General features: G+C 59.9%; 1 protein-coding gene across 1 annotated transcript in view; it reads left to right on the top strand.

Moving 5' to 3' along the window:
- Window positions 1-14,386, top strand: part of LOC147092886 (girdin-like) — a 94,793-nt gene extending 80,407 nt beyond the window's left edge. Inside the window, exons 18-25 of the mRNA XM_085975703.1 lie at window positions 454-612; window positions 2,757-2,918; window positions 5,048-5,325; window positions 9,072-9,215; window positions 10,449-10,635; window positions 12,745-12,890; window positions 13,768-13,860; window positions 14,197-14,386. Of these exons, the coding sequence (XP_085831829.1) occupies window positions 454-612; window positions 2,757-2,918; window positions 5,048-5,325; window positions 9,072-9,215; window positions 10,449-10,635; window positions 12,745-12,890; window positions 13,768-13,860; window positions 14,197-14,386 (1,359 nt within the window). The remainder of the gene's footprint in view (window positions 1-453; window positions 613-2,756; window positions 2,919-5,047; window positions 5,326-9,071; window positions 9,216-10,448; window positions 10,636-12,744; window positions 12,891-13,767; window positions 13,861-14,196) is intronic.
- The last annotated feature ends 3,114 nt before the right edge of the window (window positions 14,387-17,500 follow it).

Here is a 17,500-nt window from a genome sequence, read left to right as displayed (position 1 = left end):
CTCGGGCACCCGCTGCCCTGGCAGGGAGGGGAGGGGGTGGCCAGGTTGCCCACCAGCCCCCCCCCCCGACCCTATAACCGCATTGTGTAAAGAGGACCCAGGCCTGAACCCCTCCCGCGAGGGTGGGGCCCCATTTCCGCCCGACACACCTCTTCCTTCTCCGCCTCCAATACCCAGCAACCTTCGGCAACGGCAAGTTCACACGGGAGGGATTCCCAATAAAGGGAGGTTCCCAGCAACCGCCTTCCATCCGACAGCGGCTGTGGCGATTCGGGGCCCCCCTGGGTCTGAATCCCGGCCTAGCGCGCGGCCTCTCCACCATAATCCCACCGAGCCGCGTCAGGACTGCGCCGGAAGGGCCGTGGAATTACGGCCCCATCCGCTCTAATCCCGTATCCCGGCCCACCCCCCCATATTCCTTTTAATATTCTTTGATGACGATTTATTCCCCAGTTGAAGTGGAACTCGGAACCGATGCAGCCCAAGGAGCAGGCGTCGGAAAAGATGGCCGCCGCGCCGAAGGAGGCGGAGATCTCAGTAGACGCCAAGCTGGAGCGCATGGAGTCTGTCAGGGACCCGATCAGCGATCGCCTGATCGAGGTGGAGAGAAACGTAAGGGCTGCTTACCCCGCAGTGGGCAACAGGGTTGTTGTGAATTGAACTTGGGTCCTCTCCTTTCTTATTGTTCAGCAAAAGGACTTGTAGGCCCCAGTACACAGGAACAGGAGGAGGCCCATTCAGCCCCTCGGGCCTGTTACACAGGAACAGGAGGAGGCCATTCAGCCCCTCGGGCCTGTTACACAGGAACAGGAGGAGGCCATTCAGCCCCTCGGGCCTGTTACACAGGAACAGGAGGAGCCCATTCAGCCCCTCGGGCCTGTTACACAGGGACAGGAGGAGGCCCATTCAGCCCCTCGGGCCTGTTACACAGGGACAGGAGGAGGCCCATTCAGCCCCTCAAGCCTGTTACACAGGAACAGGATGTGGCCCATTCAGCCCCTCGAGCCTGTTACACAGGAACAGGATGTGGCCCATTCAGCCCCTCGGGCCTGTTACACAGGAACAGGAGGAGGCCATTCAGCCCCTCGAGCCTGTTACACAGGAACAGGAGGAGCCATTCAGTCCCTCGAGCCTGTTACACAGGAACAGGAGGAGGCCATTCAGTCCTTCGAGCCTGTTACACAGGAACAGGAGGAGGCCATTCAGCCCCTCGAGCCTGTTACACAGGAACAGGAGGAGGCCCATTCAGCCCCTCGAGCCTGTTACACAGGAACAGGAGGAGGCCATTCAGTCCCTCAAGATTGTTGCACAGGAACAGGAGGAGGCCATTCAGCCCCTCGAGCCAGTTACACAGGAAAAGGAGGAGGCCCATTCAGTCCCTCGAGCCTGTTACACAGGAACAGGAGGAGGCCATTCAGCCCCTCGAGCCTGTTACATTAGGAACGGGAGGAGGACATTCAGCCCCTCGAGCCTGTTACATTAGGAACGGGAGGAGGCCATTCAGCCCCTCGGGCCTGTTACACAGGAACAGGAGAAGGCCATTCAACCCCTCGAACCTGTTACACAGGAAGAGGAGCAGGCCAATTCGGCCCCTCAAGCCTGTTATACAGGAACAGGAGGAGGCCCATTCATCCCCTCGGGTATGTTACATCGGAACAGGAGGAGGCCCATTCGGCCCCTCAAGCCTGTTACACAGGAACAGGAGGAGGCCCATTCAGCCCCTCAGGCCTGTTACACAGGAACAGGAGGAGGCCCATTCAGCCCCTCGAGCCTGTTACACAGGAACAGGAGGAGGCCATTCAATGTATAAACTGATTCTGTATCACGTTAAATTATTTTTTGAACTCCATTGCACACTTGCATTTCTACAGCGCTCTCTCAGAACTGCCCCTCCGACAGTGCAGCGCTCCCTCAGTACCGCCCCTCCGACAGTGCGGCGCTCCCTCAGTACTGCCCCTCCGACAGTGCGGCGCTCCCTCAGTACAGCCCCTCCGACAGTGCGGCGCTCCCTCAGTACTGCCCCTCCGACAGTGCGGCGCTCCCTCAGTACTGCCCCTCCGACAGTGCGGCGCTCCCTCAGTACTGCCCCTCCGACAGTGCGGCGCTCCCTCAGTACTGCCCCTCCGACAGTGCGGCGCTCCCTCAGTACTGTCCCTCCGACAGTGCGGCGCTCCCTCAGTACTGCCCCTCCGACAGTGCGGCGCTCCCTCGGTACTGCCCCTCCGACAGTGCGGCGCTCTCTCAGTACTGCCCCTCCGACAGTGCGGCGCTCTCTCAGTACTGCCCCCTCCGACAGTGCGGCGCTCTCTCAGTACTGCCCCTCCGACAGTGCGGCGCTCGCTCGGTACAGCCCCTCCGACAGTGCGGCACTCCCTCAGTACTGCCCCTCCGACAGTGCGGCGCTCCCTCGGTACTGCCCCTCCGACAGTGCGGCGCTCTCTCGGTACTGCCCCTCCGACAGTGCGGCGCTCTCTCGGTACTGCCCCTCCGACAGTGCGGCGCTCTCTCAGTACTGCCCCTCCGACAGTGCGGCGCTCTCTCAGTACTGCCCCTCCGACAGTGCGGCGCTCCCTCAGTACTGCCCCTCCGACAGTGCGGCGCTCCCTCAGTACTGCACTGGGAGTGCCAGCCCGGATTGCGGGCTCAAGCCTCTGGAGCGGGGCTCAAACCCACGACCTTCTGACTCGGGAGGGAGAGCGCGGCGCGCTGAGCCAAGGTGATTGATCCTTTTTAAAAAATAAACCTCCTCTTTTCAGAACGCGACCCTTTTGGCCGAGAAGGGAGCCCTCAGTAGCCATCTCCGGCAGCTGGAGACGCTGAACGACAATCTACAGGCCCAGATCCTGACGCTGCAGAAACATACTGTGTCCTTGCAAGAGCAAAACACCAGTCTACAAACTCTCAACACCAGGCTGCAGGTCAGTAGGTATTCCCCGGGTCACAGGTCATGAACCCAAACTACAGTGTTCTTCCGCCCGCCCCGCCAACACAGAATCCTCACCTCGGAATGACTTGCCTGCCTTTCACATCCCCAGGACATTCCAAAGAGCTTTACAGCCAATGAAGTACTTTTGAAGTGTGGTCACTGCTGTAATGTGGGAAACGCGGCAGCCAATTTGCGCACAGCAAGCTCCCACAAACAGCAATGTGATAATGGCCAGATCATCTGTTTTAGTAAAGTTGATTGAGGGATAAATATTGGCCCCAGGACATTGGTGTGAACTCCCCCTGCTCTTCTTCCAATAGTGGCCGCGGGATCTTCAGTACTGCCCCTCTGACAGTGCGGCACTCCCTCAGTACTGCCCCTCCGAATGTGCGGCGCTCCCTCAGTACTGCCCCTCCGACAGTGCGGCGCTCCCTCAGTACTGCCCCTCCGACAGTGCGGCGCTCCCTCAGTACTGCCCCTCCGACAGTGTGGCGCTCCCTCAGTACCGCCCCTCCGACAGTGCGGCGATCCCTCAGTCCTGCCCCTCCGACAGTGCGGCGCTCCTTCAGTACCGCCCCTCCGACAGTGTGGCGCTCCCTCAGTACCGCCCCTCCGACAGTGTGGCGCTCGCTCAGTACAGCCCCTCCGACAGTGCGGCACTCCCTCAGTACTGCCCCTCCGACAGTGCGGCGTTCCCTCAGTACTGCCCCTCCGACAGTGCGGCGCTCCCTCAGTACTGCCCCTCCGACAGTGCGGCGCTCCCTCAGCACTGCCCCTCCGACAGTGCGGCGCTCCCTCAGTACTGCCCCTCCAACAGTGCGACGCTCCCTCAGTACTGCCCCTCCGACAGTGCGGCGCTCCCTCGGTACTGCCCCTCCGACAGTGCGGCGCTCTCTCAGTACTGCCCCTCCGACAGTGCGGCGCTCTCTCAGTACTGCCCCTCCGACAGTGCGGCGCTCTCTCAGTACTGCCCCTCCGACAGTGCGGCGCTCCCTCAGCACTGCCCCTCTGTCAGTGCGGCGCTCCCTCAGTACCGGCACTGGGAGTGTCAGCCTGGATTATGGGGCTCAAGTCTCTGGAGTGGGACTTGAACCCCCAACCTTCTGACTCCGAGGCGAGAGAGAGCGATACCCACTGAGCTACACGGGACTGCAGCGGTTCAAGAAGTTGAGGGTACGGTAACATAGTGGTTATGTCACTGGACTAGTAATCCCAGAGGCCTGGACTAATGATCTGGAGATATGAGTTTAAATCCCACCACGGCAGCTGGGGAATTTAAATTCAGTTAATCAAATAAATCTGGAGTAGAAAGCTAGTATCTTTATGGTGAGCATGAAACTATCCGATTGTCGTAAGAACCCATCTGGTTCACTAATGTCCTTTAGGGAAGGAAATCTACCGCCCTTACCCGGTCTGGCCGGTGTGTGACTCCAGACCCACAGCAATGTGGTTGACTCTTAACTGAAATGGCCTAGCTTCTACAAAGAACACCACCACCTTCTCGAGGGCAACTAGGGATGGGCAATAAATGCTGGGCCTTGCCAGCGAGGCCCAGATCTCAGGGACAAAAACAAAGTTGAAACTTCTAAAACAGTGAGGGGAGGACTCGCACACTAAATAAGCCGGGGTACATTCTTTTTTTTTATTAGTCGTTTATGGGACGTGGGCGTCGCTGGCTCGGCCCAGCATTTATTGCCCATCCCTAGTTGCCCTCGAGAAGGTGGTGGTGAGCCGCCTTCTTGAACCGCTGCAGTCCGTGTGGTGAAGGTGCTCCCACAGTGCTGTTAGGGAGGGAGTTCCAGGATTTTGACCCAGCGACGATGAAGGATCGGCGATATACTTCTAAGTCAGGATGGTGTGTGACTTGGAGGGGAACTTGGAGGTGATGGTGTTCCCGTGCACCTGCTGCCCTTGTCCTTCTAGGTGGAGGAGGTCGCGGGTTTGGGGAGGTGCTGCCGAAGAAGCCTTGGTGAGTTGCTGCAGTGCATCTTGTAGATGGTCCACACTGCAGCCACGGTGCGCCGGTGGTGGAGGGAGTGAATGTTTAAGGTGGTGGACGGGGTGCCAATCAAGCGGGCTGCTTTGTCCTGAGGTGTTGAATGGTCCCTCCCCCGCCCCCAGGTGGAGAACACATCCCTGGGATCGCAGAACGCATCGCTGACGGCCCAGACTGGTCAGCTGCAGAGCCGGCAGGTGTCGCTGGAGGTGGAGACCAAGGCGCTGGCCAAGGAGCAGGAAGAGCTGAGAGGCGGCTTCGACGCGCTGCTACGGGACCACCAGAAGCTGGCCCTGCTCCACGAGTGCCAGGAGGCGGAATTCGAGGGCCTGATCGAGAAGCACGGGGGCCTGAAGGGCATCTACAAAACCCTGGAGGTGGACCACAGGGAGCTGGAAGGGAGGTAGGAGCGGGGTGGGGCGGGGGCGCGAGGAGTGGGATGGGGCGGGGGGGGGGAGAGGAGCGGGATGGGGCGGGGGAGGAGCGGGATGGGGCAGGGGAGGAGCGGGATGGGTGGGGGAGGAGTGGGATGGGGCGGTGGGGAGAGGAGCGGGATGGGTGGGGGAGAGGAGCGGGATGGGTGGGGGAGAGGAGCGGGATATGCGGGGGAGAGGAGCGGGATGGGGCGGGGGAGGAGCGGGATGGAGCAAGGGGGCGAGGAGCGGGATGGGGGGAGAGGAGCAGGGTGGGGTGGGGGCGAGGAGCGGGATGGGGGAGAGGAGCAGGGTGGGGTGGGGGGGCGAGGAGCGGGATGGGGTGGGGGGGAGAGGAGCGGGATGGGGCGGGGGGAGAGGAGCGGGATGGGGCGGGGGGAGAGGAGCGGGATGGGGCGGGGGGAGAGGAGCGGGATGGGGCGGGGGGAGTGGGGCGGGGGGGAGAGGAGCGGGATGGGGCTGGGGGGAGAGGAGCAGGATGGGGCTGGGGGGCGAGGAGTGGGGTTGGGGGGCTGGGGTCAGCGCACGTGTCCACACACAGCCCATTCCAAGTGGGCAAGTGGGGTCAAATCCCTGGGCTCATTTAAGATAACAGTGTGGCGGGAGGATGTGACATAGCGTCTCGATGGACGAGCTAGTATGGGCGATTGGCCGTCGTCAGTATTTGGGTGAGGGGCCGAACGGACGTTTCTCATTCGCTGCTTTCTAGCGGTCTCCAGTTTCACTGAATATTGTGCGATGGCCGTTGAATTTCATTAAAACAAATGTGTTGAATCTTCGATTAAAGTTAAACATTAGGACATTAATACTGACACACCCGTAGTACATTAACACAAGAAAAAAAAGACTTGCATTTATATATCGCCTTTCACCACCTCCGGACGTCCCAAAGCGCTTTACAGCCAATGAAGTACTTTTTGAAGTGTGGTCACTGTTGTAATGTAGGAAACACGGCAGCCAATTTGCGCACAGCAAGATCCCGCAAACAGCAATGTGATAATGAGCAGATCATCTGTTTTTAGTGATGTTGGTTGAGGGATAAATATTGGCCCCAGGACACCGGGGAGAACTCTCCCTGCTCTTCTTCCAATAGTGGCCGTGGGATCTTTTACATCCACCTGAGAGAGCAGACGGGGCCTCGGTTTAACGTCTCATCTGAAAGACGGCATCTCCGACAGTGCGGCGCTCCCTCAGTACTGCCCCTCCGACAGTGCGGCGCTCCCTCAGTACTGCCCCTCCGACAGTGCGGCGCTCCCTCAGTACTGCCCCTCCGACAGTGCGGCGCTCCCTCAGTACTGCCCCTCCGACAGTGCGGCGCTCCCTCAGTACTGCCCCTCCGACAGTGCGGCACTCCCTCAGTACTGCCCCTCCGACAGTGCGACGCTCCCTCAGTACTGCCCCTCCGACAGTGCGGCGCTCCCTCAGTACTGCCCCTCCGACAGTGCGGCGCGCCCTCAGTACTGCCCCTCCTACAGTGCGGCGCTCCCTCAGTACTGCCCCTCCGACAGTGCGGCGCTCCCTGAGTACTGCCCCTCCTACAGTGCGGCGCTCCCTCAGTACTGCCCCTCCGACAGTGCGACGCTCCCTCAGTACTGCCCCTCCGACAGTGCGGAGCTCCCTCAGCACTGCCCCTCTGACAGAACGACGCTTCCTCAGCACTGCCCCTCCGACAGTGCGGCGCTCCCTCAGTACCGCCCCGCCGACAGTGCGGCGCTCCCTCAGTACTGCCCCGCCGACAGTGCGGCGCTCCCTCAGTACTGCCCCGCCGACAGTGCGGCGCTCCCTCAGTACTGCCCCTCCGACAGTGCGGCGCTCCCTCAGTACTGACCCTCTGACAGTGCGGCGCTCCCTCAGTACTGCCCCTCTGACAGTGCGGCGCTCCCTCAGTACTGCCCCTCCGACAGTGCGGCGCTCCCTCAGTACCGCCCCTCCGACAGTGCGGCGCTCCCTCAGTACTGCCCCTCCGACAGTGCGGCGCTCCCTCAGTACTGCCCCTCCGACAGTGCGGCGCTCCCTCAGTACTGCCCCTCCGACAGTGCGGCGCTCCCTCAGTACTGCCCCTCCGACAGTGCGGCGCTCCCTCAGTACTGCCCCTCCGACAGTGCGGCGCTCCCTCAGTACTGACCCTCTGACAGTGCGGCGCTCCCTCAGTACTGCCCCTCCGACAGTGCGGCGCTCCCTCAGTACTGCCCCTCCGACAGTGCGGCGCTCCCTCAGTACCGCCCCTCCGACAGTGCGGCGCTCCCTCAGTACTGCCCCTCCGACAGTGCGGCGCTCCCTCAGTACTGCCCCTCCGACAGTGCGGCGCTCCCTCAGTACTGCCCCTCCGACAGTGCGGCGATCCCTCAGTACTGCCCCTCCGACAGTGCGGCGCTCCCTCAGTACTGCCCCTCCGACAGTGCGGCGCTCCCTCAGTACTGCCCCTCCGACAGTACGGCGCTCCCTCAGTACTGCCCCCCCGACAGTACGGCGCTCCCTCAGTACTGCCCCCCCGACAGTACGGCGCTCCCTCAGTACTGCCCCTCCGACAGTACGGCGCTCCCTCAGTACTGCCCCCCCGACAGTACGGCGCTCCCTCAGTACTGCCCCCCCCGACAGTACGGCGCTCCCTCAGTACTGCCCCCCCGACAGTACGGCGCTCCCTCAGTACTGCCCCTCCGACAGTGCGGCGCTCCCTCAGTACTGCACTGGGAGTGTCAGCCTGGAGTTATGTGCTCAGCTCCCTGGAGTGGGGCTCGAACCCACGACCTTCAGACTCAGAGGTGAGAGGTGCTGCCCACTGAGCCCCGACTGACAATACTGGCAGACCCATAGTACATTAATACTTGCACACCCTTTGGACATTAGCATTTTCACATTTAGTTCAGTGTTTGTGTTGAAGTATACTGTTTGCCTCCCTTACCTCGAGACCTGACTATTCCAACGCATTCCTGGCCTCCCACATTCCACCCTCCGTAAACTTGAGCTCCTCTAAAGCCCCGTATCCTAACTCGCACCGAGTCCCGTTCACCCATCACCCGCTGTGCTCGCTGACCTACACTGGCTCCCGGTTAAGCAACGCCTCGATTTTTAAATTCTCGTCCTCGTTTTCAAATCCCTCCACGGCCTCGCCCCCCTCCCTATCTCTGTAACATCCTCCAGCCCCACAAATCCCGAGATCTCTGCGCTCCTCCAATTCTGGCCTCTTGAGTATCCCCCGATTTCCATCGCTGTACCATTGGCGGCCGTGCCTTCAGTTGCCTGGGCCCTGAGCTCTGGAATTCCCTCCCTAAACCTCTCCGCCTCTCTCTCTCCTCCTTTAAGACGACCCTTAAAACTGACCTCTTTGACCCAAGCTTTTGGTCACCTGTCCTGATTGACATAAGAAAACTACTAAGCATTTGGTCTAAGCGTTAAACAAAGCTTTAATCAACTGTTTTACAACATGGAGGTCTAGTTGTGTCCTTCACTAGTTCCTGTTAAGAATGTCCTGCGCAAGCTGGGCCCGTGCCCGAGTATTTATACTCTCCCTGGACAGCGCCGCCCGCAGGCCACTCAGTATTATTTCATAAGCCTTTCTTTCATGAATGACTGATTCATGTCACTGATATCTCCTTATGTGTTTGATAATCGTTCCTGTGAAGTGCCTTGGGATGTTTTACTACGTTAAAGGTGCTATATAAATGTAAGTTGTTGCTGTTGTATGGCCCTGCACTAACGCTGAGCTCTCTACCAGGTACAAACAGCTCCTAGCTCAGAAAACCCAGGTGGAGGAGCAAGAGGCAGCCCTGAAAATGAAACAAGAGGCCCTGGAGGAGGAAGGAAGGAATCAGCAGAGCCTAGGGGAGGCCCACCGGAAACTCAAGGAGGAGTATGACAGGTAACAGATTATCAATCAGTCCGTTCTATCTCTCCGCTGCGTTAGAAGAATGGTCCCCTGGGGGGTGTGCACCTCTTGTCGGTCACACCTCGTGGGTCCCAGTCAACATTCTGTGTCACAATTCGAAACGATGGAAGGCTCCAGGAACACTCGGTACCAGAGCCAGAATATCTGCAGCCTCCCAATTGACATCTGTCTGAAGTGACCTAGTGTTTACTTAACAGCAATTGGGTTTGATAGCCCTACGGAGACATGGAGCAGCCATTCCCATGGCACCGTGAGAAGCACCATTGGAGACTTGCTTATACGTACAGCTATAATATATATTGGTATGTGACATATATCTTGTACCTATAAGATTCCGTCACACTCCAGGTGATCCGACACACTTCCCATCATGACCAGGATAGTGGGCTCAGACTGGGGCCAATGATGGGACAGTGTCTGAGATTGGGGTCATGGTTGGGACAGTGTCTGAGATTGGGGTCAATGATGGGACAGTGTCTGAGATTGGGGTCAATGGTGGGACAGTGTCTGAGATTGGGGTCAATGATGGGACAGTGTCTGAGATTGGGGTCAATGATGGGACAGTGTGTGAGATTGGGGTCACTGATGGGACAGTGTCTGAGATTGGGGTCAATGATGGGACAGTGCCTGAGATTGGGGTCAATGATGGGACAGTGTCTGAGATTGGGGTCACTGATGGGACAGTGTCTGAGATTGGGGTCAATGGTGGGACAGTGTCTGAGATTGGGGTCAATGGTGGGACAGTGTCTGAGATTGGGGTCAATGATGGGACAGTGTCTGAGATTGGGGTCAAAGGTGGGACAGTGTCTGAGATTGGGGTCAATGATGGGACAGTGTGTGAGATTGGGGTCACTGATGGGACAGTGTCTGAGATTGGGGTCAATGATGGGACAGTGCCTGAGATTGGGGTCAATGATGGGACAGTGTCTGAGATTGGGGTCACTGATGGGACAGTGTCTGAGATTGGGGTCAATGATGGGACAGTGTGGTGGTTGAGGACCACCTGTAGTGAGCATGTGGGATTGCCTGTACCCTCCCTTGTCCTATCAGCGACCCTGTTTATCGATGGATCTGTCAGGCTGTTGACTCTCTGACTGTTGCCTCTTGAATGGCTGGAGGTTGAGTCTACCAATTGCACCCCATTCTCTGCCGCTCTCTGACGCTGTGAGCGGTGGGGCTCTGACTGACTCCCTGTTGCCCCCACAGACTAAGCCAGCGCCACATGGACTGTGGGAAGCATCTGGAGGACCTGCAGGCCCAGCAGAAGGCGCTGAAGAGCCAACTGAACGTGATGCAGCTGGAGAAGGCAAGGTCCGAGGTCGAGTCCAGCATCCTGAAGGAACAGAACCAGCAGCTGGACATCCGCTGGACCAAGCTCATCAGCCAGTGTGAGGTACGGCAGGACCCGCACACGGATCCACACACACGCCCACGGACCCACACAGACACGCCCACGGACCCGCACAGACACGCCCACGGACCCGCACAGACACGCCCACGGACCCGCACAGACACGCCCACGGACCCGCACAGACACGCCCACGGACCCGCACAGACACGCCCACGGACCCGCACAGACACGCCCACGGACCCGCACAGACACGCCCACGGACCCGCACAGACACGCCCACGGACCCGCCCAGACACGCCCACGGACCCGCCCAGACACGCCCACGGACCCGCACACGGACCTGCACATACAGGGGTAAAAAGAAGAAAGACTCCCATTTCTCCAGCGCCTTTCGCCACCTCAGGACGTCCCAAAGCGCTTTACAGCCAATGAAGTACTTTTTGAAGTGTAGTCACTGTTGTAATGTGGGAAACGTGGCAGCCAATTTTTCCGCACAGCAAGCTCCCACAAACAGCAATGTGATAATGACCAGATCATCTGTTTTAGTGATGTTGGTTGAGGGATAAATATTGGCCCCAGGACACCGGGGAGATCTCCCCCTGCTCTTCTTCGGAATAGTGCCGTGGGATCTTTTCCGTCCACCCGAGAGGGCAGACGGGGGCCTCGGGTTTAACATCTCATCTGAAAGACGTCACCTCCGACAGTGCGGCGCTCCCTCAGTACTGCCCCTCCGACAGTGCAGCGCTCCCTCAGTACCGCCCCTCCGACAGTGCGGCGCTCCCTCAGTACTGCCCCTCTGACAGTGCGGCGCTCCCTCAGTACTGCCCCTCCGACAGTGCAGCACTCCCTCAGTACTGCCCCTCCGACAGTGCGGCGCTCCCTCAGTACTGCCCCCCCGACAGTGCGGCGCTCCCTCAGTACTGCCCCCCCGACAGTGCAGCACTCCCTCAGTACTGCCCCTCCGACAGTGCGGCACTCCCTCAGTACTGCCCCTCCGACAGTGCGGCGCTCCCTCAGTACTGCCCCCCCGACAGTGCGTCGCTCCCTCGGTGCCGCCCCTCTGACAGTGCGGCGCTCCCTCAGTACTGCCCCTCCGACAGTGCGGCGCTCCCTCAGTACCGCCCCTCCGACAGTGCGGCACTCCCTCAGTACTGCCCCTCCGACAGAGCGGCGCTCCCTCAGTACCGCCCCTCCGACAGTGCGGCGCTCCCTCAGTACCGCCCCTCCGACAGTGCGGCGCTCCCTCGGTGCTGCCCCTCCGACAGTGCGGCGCTCCCTCGGTGCCGCCCCTCCGACAGTGCGGCACTCCCTCAGTACCGCCCCTCCGACAGTGCGGCACTCCCTCAGTACCGCCCCTCCGACAGTGCGGCGCTCCCTCAGTACCGCCCCTCCGACAGTGCGGCGCTCCCTCGGTACCACCCCTCCGACAGTGCGGCACTCCCTCAGTACCGCCCTTCCGACAGTGCGGCACTCCCTCGGTACCGCTCCTCCGACAGTGCGGCGCTCCCTCAGTACCGCCCCTCCGACAGTGCGGCGCTCCCTCGGTGCCGCCCCTCCGACAGTGCGGCGCTCCCTCAGTACCGCCCCTCCGACAGTGCGGCGCTCCCTCAGTACCGCCCCTCCGACAGTGCGGCGCTCCCTCAGTACTGCAGTGAGAGTGTCGGCCTAGATTTTGTGCTCAAGTCTCTGGAGTGGGGCTCAAACCCCCAACCTTCTGACTCGGAGGCCAGGGTGCTGCCCACTGAGCCACTGATGACACGCTCACGGCACACACACTGGTACACCTGCCCGCAGATATGCGGGCATGAACAGGGACGCAGGCACACGCACCCTCAGATGGCTGAAGACACCCCTTGGACTCTGAGGCGTCCCTTTATATATTCTCGCTCGTGAGCAATACACCTTGGGGCTAGTGCGAGGAATTGCACACTCATGGACACAGTCAGCAACCAGTGTGAGCTGCAGTGCGTACTCACACTCACTCGGGGAGTGTCAGAAGCTGGGAGTGTTCGGATATATTACAGACAGGCAGCTGGGTGAGTAGAAACCGTCACAACCTGGGATGGGCAACAGATGAGGCCTTGCCAGTTTTGCCCGCATTGCAGGAACACCAAAATCCAAATGACTCACTCTCTCTCTCTCTCTCGGAAGTTACTGAACCAACTCAAGGGGAACTTGGAGGAAGAGAATCGACACTTGCTGCACCAGATCCAGGCTCTGACTGAGGACAACCGGGCTCTGCTGGAGAGGACGGTGGAGAGCAAGGACCAGTTCCACGAGGAGCAGCGGCAGTACACGTGAGTGCCCACGCCTCCGCCCGCCCAGCGCCCTACCCAGCTACATTACCTCGCCCCTCTCCTCGCCCCCCTCCTCGGCCCTCTCCTCGGCCCCTCTCCTCGGCCCCTCTCCTCGGCCCCTCTCCTCGCCCCTCTCCTCGCCCCCCTCCTCGGCCCCTCTCCTCGCCCCTCTCCTCGCCCCCCTCCTCGGCCCCTCTCCTCGCCCCTCTCCTTGCCCCTCTCCTCGCCCCCCTCCTCGGCCCCTCTCCTCGGCCCCTCTCCTCGCCCCCCTCCTCGGCCCCTCTCCTCGCCCCTCCCTTCGCCCCTCTCCTCGCCCCTCCCTTCGCCCCTCTCCTCCGCCCCTCTCCTCCGCCCCTCTCCTCCGCCCCTCTCCTCCGCCCCTCTCCTCCGCCCCTCTCCTCCCCCCCTCTCCTCCCCCCTCTCCTCGCCCCTCTCCTCGCCCCTCTCCTCCGCCCCTCTCCTCCGCCCCTCTCCTCCGCCCCTCTCCTCCGCCCCTCTCCTCCGCCCCTCCCCTCGCCCCTCCCCTCGCCCCTCTCCTCGCCTCCCCTCGCCCCTCCCTTTGCCCCTGTCCTCGCCCCTCCCTTCGCCCCTCCCTTCGCTCCTCTCCTCCGCCCCTCGCCTCCGCCCCTCTCCTCCGCCCCTCTCCGCCGCCCCTCTCCGCCGCCCCTCTCCTCGCCCCTCTCCTCCGCCCCTCTCCTTCACCCCTCCCCTCACCCCTCGTTCAGCCCCCGTCCCCTCGCCCTGCTCCTCGCCCAGCCCCGTCTTGCCCCTGGCCCAGCGCCCGTCCCCTCGCCCATCACCTCACCCTCGTTCAGCCCCCGTCCCCTTGCCCAGCCACCACATCTTGTTTATTTGTGTGTCTCCTTCCCCACGACAGGGACAAGCTGAATGAACTGAGGCGGGAGAAGCAGAAGCTGGTGGAGAAGATAATGGATCAGTATCGGGTGATCGACCCCGCCATGCCCAGGAGGTAACAGGATTTACCCTCTGACATGAATCAGTCATTCATGAAAGAAAGACTTATGAAATAATACTGAGCGGCCTGCGGGTGGCGCTGTCCAGGGAGAGTATAAATACTCGGGCACGGGCCCAGCTTGCGCAGGACATTCTTAACAGGAACTAGTGAAGGACACAACTAGACCTCCATGTTGTAAAACAGTTGATTAAAGCTTTGTTTAACGCTTAGACCAGGTGCCTAGTAGTTTTCTTACGTCACCCTGTATCTGCATTATATGGGGGGCGGGGGGTTTGGGTTTAACCCTATCTCTGGATTGTCAGGCGCTCACTCCCTGCTCTGTCAATGCAGGAAAGGCAACTGGATCGCCGACAAGATGAAGAAGTTGATCAAACCCCGGAAGGAGCTGAGCAAGGAGCAGCTGAGGACCATCTTCATCAACCCCACCAGCAGTCTGGACATGGCAGAGGGCATCGTCCACCTCTCTCAGTTGGAGAACTCTGACCAACTCCAGGCACCCTCGAAAGCCGCAGGTAAGTGACAGAACCCGCCGGCACCCTCCGCACCAGGAGCAAAGCCCCCGTGTTATACAATCGGAGAACGTTACGGCACAGGAGGAGACCATTCGGCCCATCGTGTCTGTGCCGGCCGACAAAGAGTTCTCCCGCCTAATCCCACTTTACAGCTCTTGGTCCGTAGCCCTGTAGGTTACGGCACTTCAAGGGCATATCCAAGTACTTTTTAAATGTGATGAGGGTTTCTGCCTCTCCCACCCTTTCAGGCAGTGAGTTCCAGACCCCCACCACCCTCTGGATGAAAACATTTCTCCTCAACTCCCCTCTAATCCTTCTACCAATTACTTTAAATCTAGGCCTCCTGGTTATTGACCTCTCTGCTAAGGGAAATAGGTCCTTCCTGTCCACTCTATCTGGGCCCCTCATAATTTTACACACCACAATTAAATCTCCCCTCAGCCGCCCCTGTTCCAAAAGAAACAACCCCAGCCTGTCCAATCTTTCCTCGTAGCTAAAATTCTCCAGTCCCGGCAACATCCTGGTAAATCTCCTCTGCACCCCCTCTAGTGTAATCACATCTTTCCTGTAATGTGGTGGCCAGAATTCCAGGGAGACATCCCTCCTCCCGCACAGGATCCACCGAGACTGGGAAACATTTACCCCTGGGCATGGGGGGTGAGTGGTGAATGTCCAAAGGTCGCTTCTCAGAAGCTAAAGGTGGATGGGCTTCGATGGGAGAGTTAGGGGACTGGAGGGATGGGCTTCGATGGGAGAGTTAGCGGACGAGAGGGACGGGCTTCGATGGGAGAGTTAGGGGACTGGAGGGATGAGCTTCGATGGGAGAGTTAGGGGACGAGAGGGATGGGCTTCGATGGGAGAGTTAGGGGACGAGAGGGATGGCCTTCGATGGGAGAGTTAGGGGACGAGAGGGATGGGCTTCGATGGGAGAGTTAGGGGACTAGAGGGATGGGCTTCGATGGGAGAGTTAGGGGACTGGAGAGATGGGCTTCGATGGGAGAGTTAGGGGACTAGAGGGATGGGCTTCGATGGGAGAGTTAGGGGACTGGAGGGATGGGCTTCGATGGGAGAGTTAGGGGACGAGAGGGATGGGCTTCGATGGGAGAGTTAGGGTACTGGAGGGATGGGCTTCGATGGGAGAGTTAGGGGACTGGAGGGATGGGCTTCGATGGGAGAGTTAGGGGACTGGAGGGATGGGCTTCGATGGGAGAGTTAGGGTACGGGAGGGATGGGCTTCGATGGGAGAGTTAGGGGACTGGAGGGATGGGCTTCGATGGGAGAGTTAGGGGACTGGAGGGATGGGCTTCGATGGGAGAGTTAGGGGACTGGAGGGATGGGCTTCGATGGGAGAGTTAGGGTACTGGTGGGATGGGCTTCGATGGGAGAGTTAGGGGACTGGAGGGATGGGCTTCGATGGGAGAGTTAGGGTATTGGAGGGATGGGCTTCGATGGGAGAGTTAGGGTACTGGTGGGACGGGCTTCGATGGGAGAGTTAGGGTACTGGTGGGATGGGCTTCGATGGAAGAGTTAGGGTACTGGAGGGATGGGCTTCGATGGGAGAGTTAGGGTATTGGAGGGATGGGCTTCGATGGGAGAGTTAGGGTACTGGAGGGATGGGCTTCGATGGGAGAGTTAGGGTACTGGAGGGATGGGCTTCGATGGAAGAGTTAGGGTATTGGAGGGATGGGCTTCGATGGGAGAGTTAGGGTACTGGTGGGATGGGCTTCGATGGGAGAGTTAGGGGACTGGAGGGATGGGCTTCGATGGGAGAGTTAGGGTACTGGAGGGATGGGCTTCGATGGGAGAGTTAGGGTACTGGAGGGATGGGCTTCGATGGGAGAGTTAGGGGACGAGAGGGATGGGCTTCGATGGGAGAGTTAGGGTATTGGAGGGATGGGCTTCGATGGGAGAGTTAGGGTACTGGAGGGATGGGCTTCGATGGAAGAGTTAGGGTATTGGAGGGATGGGCTTCGATGGGAGAGTTAGGGTACTGGTGGGATGGGCTTCGATGGGAGAGTTAGGGGACTGGAGGGACGGGCTTCGATGGGAGAGTTAGGGGACGAGAGGGATGGGCTTCGATGGGAGAGTTAGGGTATTGGAGGGATGGGCTTCGATGGGAGAGTTAGGGTACTGGAGGGATGGGCTTCGATGGAAGAGTTAGGGTATTGGAGGGATGGGCTTCGATGGGAGAGTTAGGGTACTGGTGGGATGGGCTTCGATGGGAGAGTTAGGGGACTGGAGGGACGGGCTTCGATGGGAGAGTTAGGGGACGAGAGGGATGGGCTTCGATGGGAGAGTTAGGGGACTAGAGGGATGGGCTTCGATGGGAGAGTTAGGGGGACTAGCGGGATGGGCTTCGATGGGAGTGTTTGGGTACGGGAGGGATGGGCTTCGATGGGTGAGTTAGGGGACTGGAGGGACGGGCTTCGATGGGAGAGTTAGGGTACTGGAGGGATGGGCTTCGATGGGAGAGTTAGGGGACTGGAGGGATGGGCTTCGATGGGAGAGTTAGGGGACTGGAGGGATGGGCTTCGATGGGAGGGTTAGGGGACTGGAGGGATGGGCTTCGATGGGAGAGTTAGGGGACTGGAGGGATGGGCTTCGATGGGAGAGTTAGGGGACTGGAGGGATGGGCTTCGATGGGAGTGTTTGGGTACGGGAGGGATGGGCTTCGATGGGTGAGTTAGGGGACTGGAGGGACGGGCTTCGATGGGAGAGTTAGGGGACTAGCGGGATGGGCTTCGATGGGAGTGTTTGGGTACGGGAGGGATGGGCTTCGATGGGTGAGTTAGGGGACGAGAGGGATGGGCTTCGATGGGAGAGTTAGGGTACTGGAGGGATGGGCTTCGATGGGAGAGTTAGGGGACTGGAGGGATGGGCTTCGATGGGAGAGTTAGGGGACTGGAGGGATGGGCTTCAATGGGAGAGTTAGGGGACGAGAGGGATGGGCTTCGATGGGAGAGTTAGGGTACTGGAGGGATGGGCTTCGATGGGAGAGTTAGGGGACGAGAGGGATGGGCTTCGATGGGAGAGTTAGTGGACTGGAGGGATGGGCTTCAATGGGAGAGTTAGGGGACGAGAGGGATGGGCTTCGATGGGAGAGTTAGGGTACTGGAGGGATG

Source organism: Somniosus microcephalus, unplaced genomic scaffold, assembly GCF_052327205.1.
Source record: "Somniosus microcephalus isolate GS21.2 unplaced genomic scaffold, FLI_Smic_1.0 unresolved_chr2, whole genome shotgun sequence".
In the NCBI taxonomy this organism is placed as follows: Eukaryota; Metazoa; Chordata; class Chondrichthyes; order Squaliformes; family Somniosidae; genus Somniosus; species Somniosus microcephalus.
The sequence above is the reverse complement of the archived record's forward strand: the minus strand, read 5'-3'. Positions and strand labels throughout refer to the sequence as shown.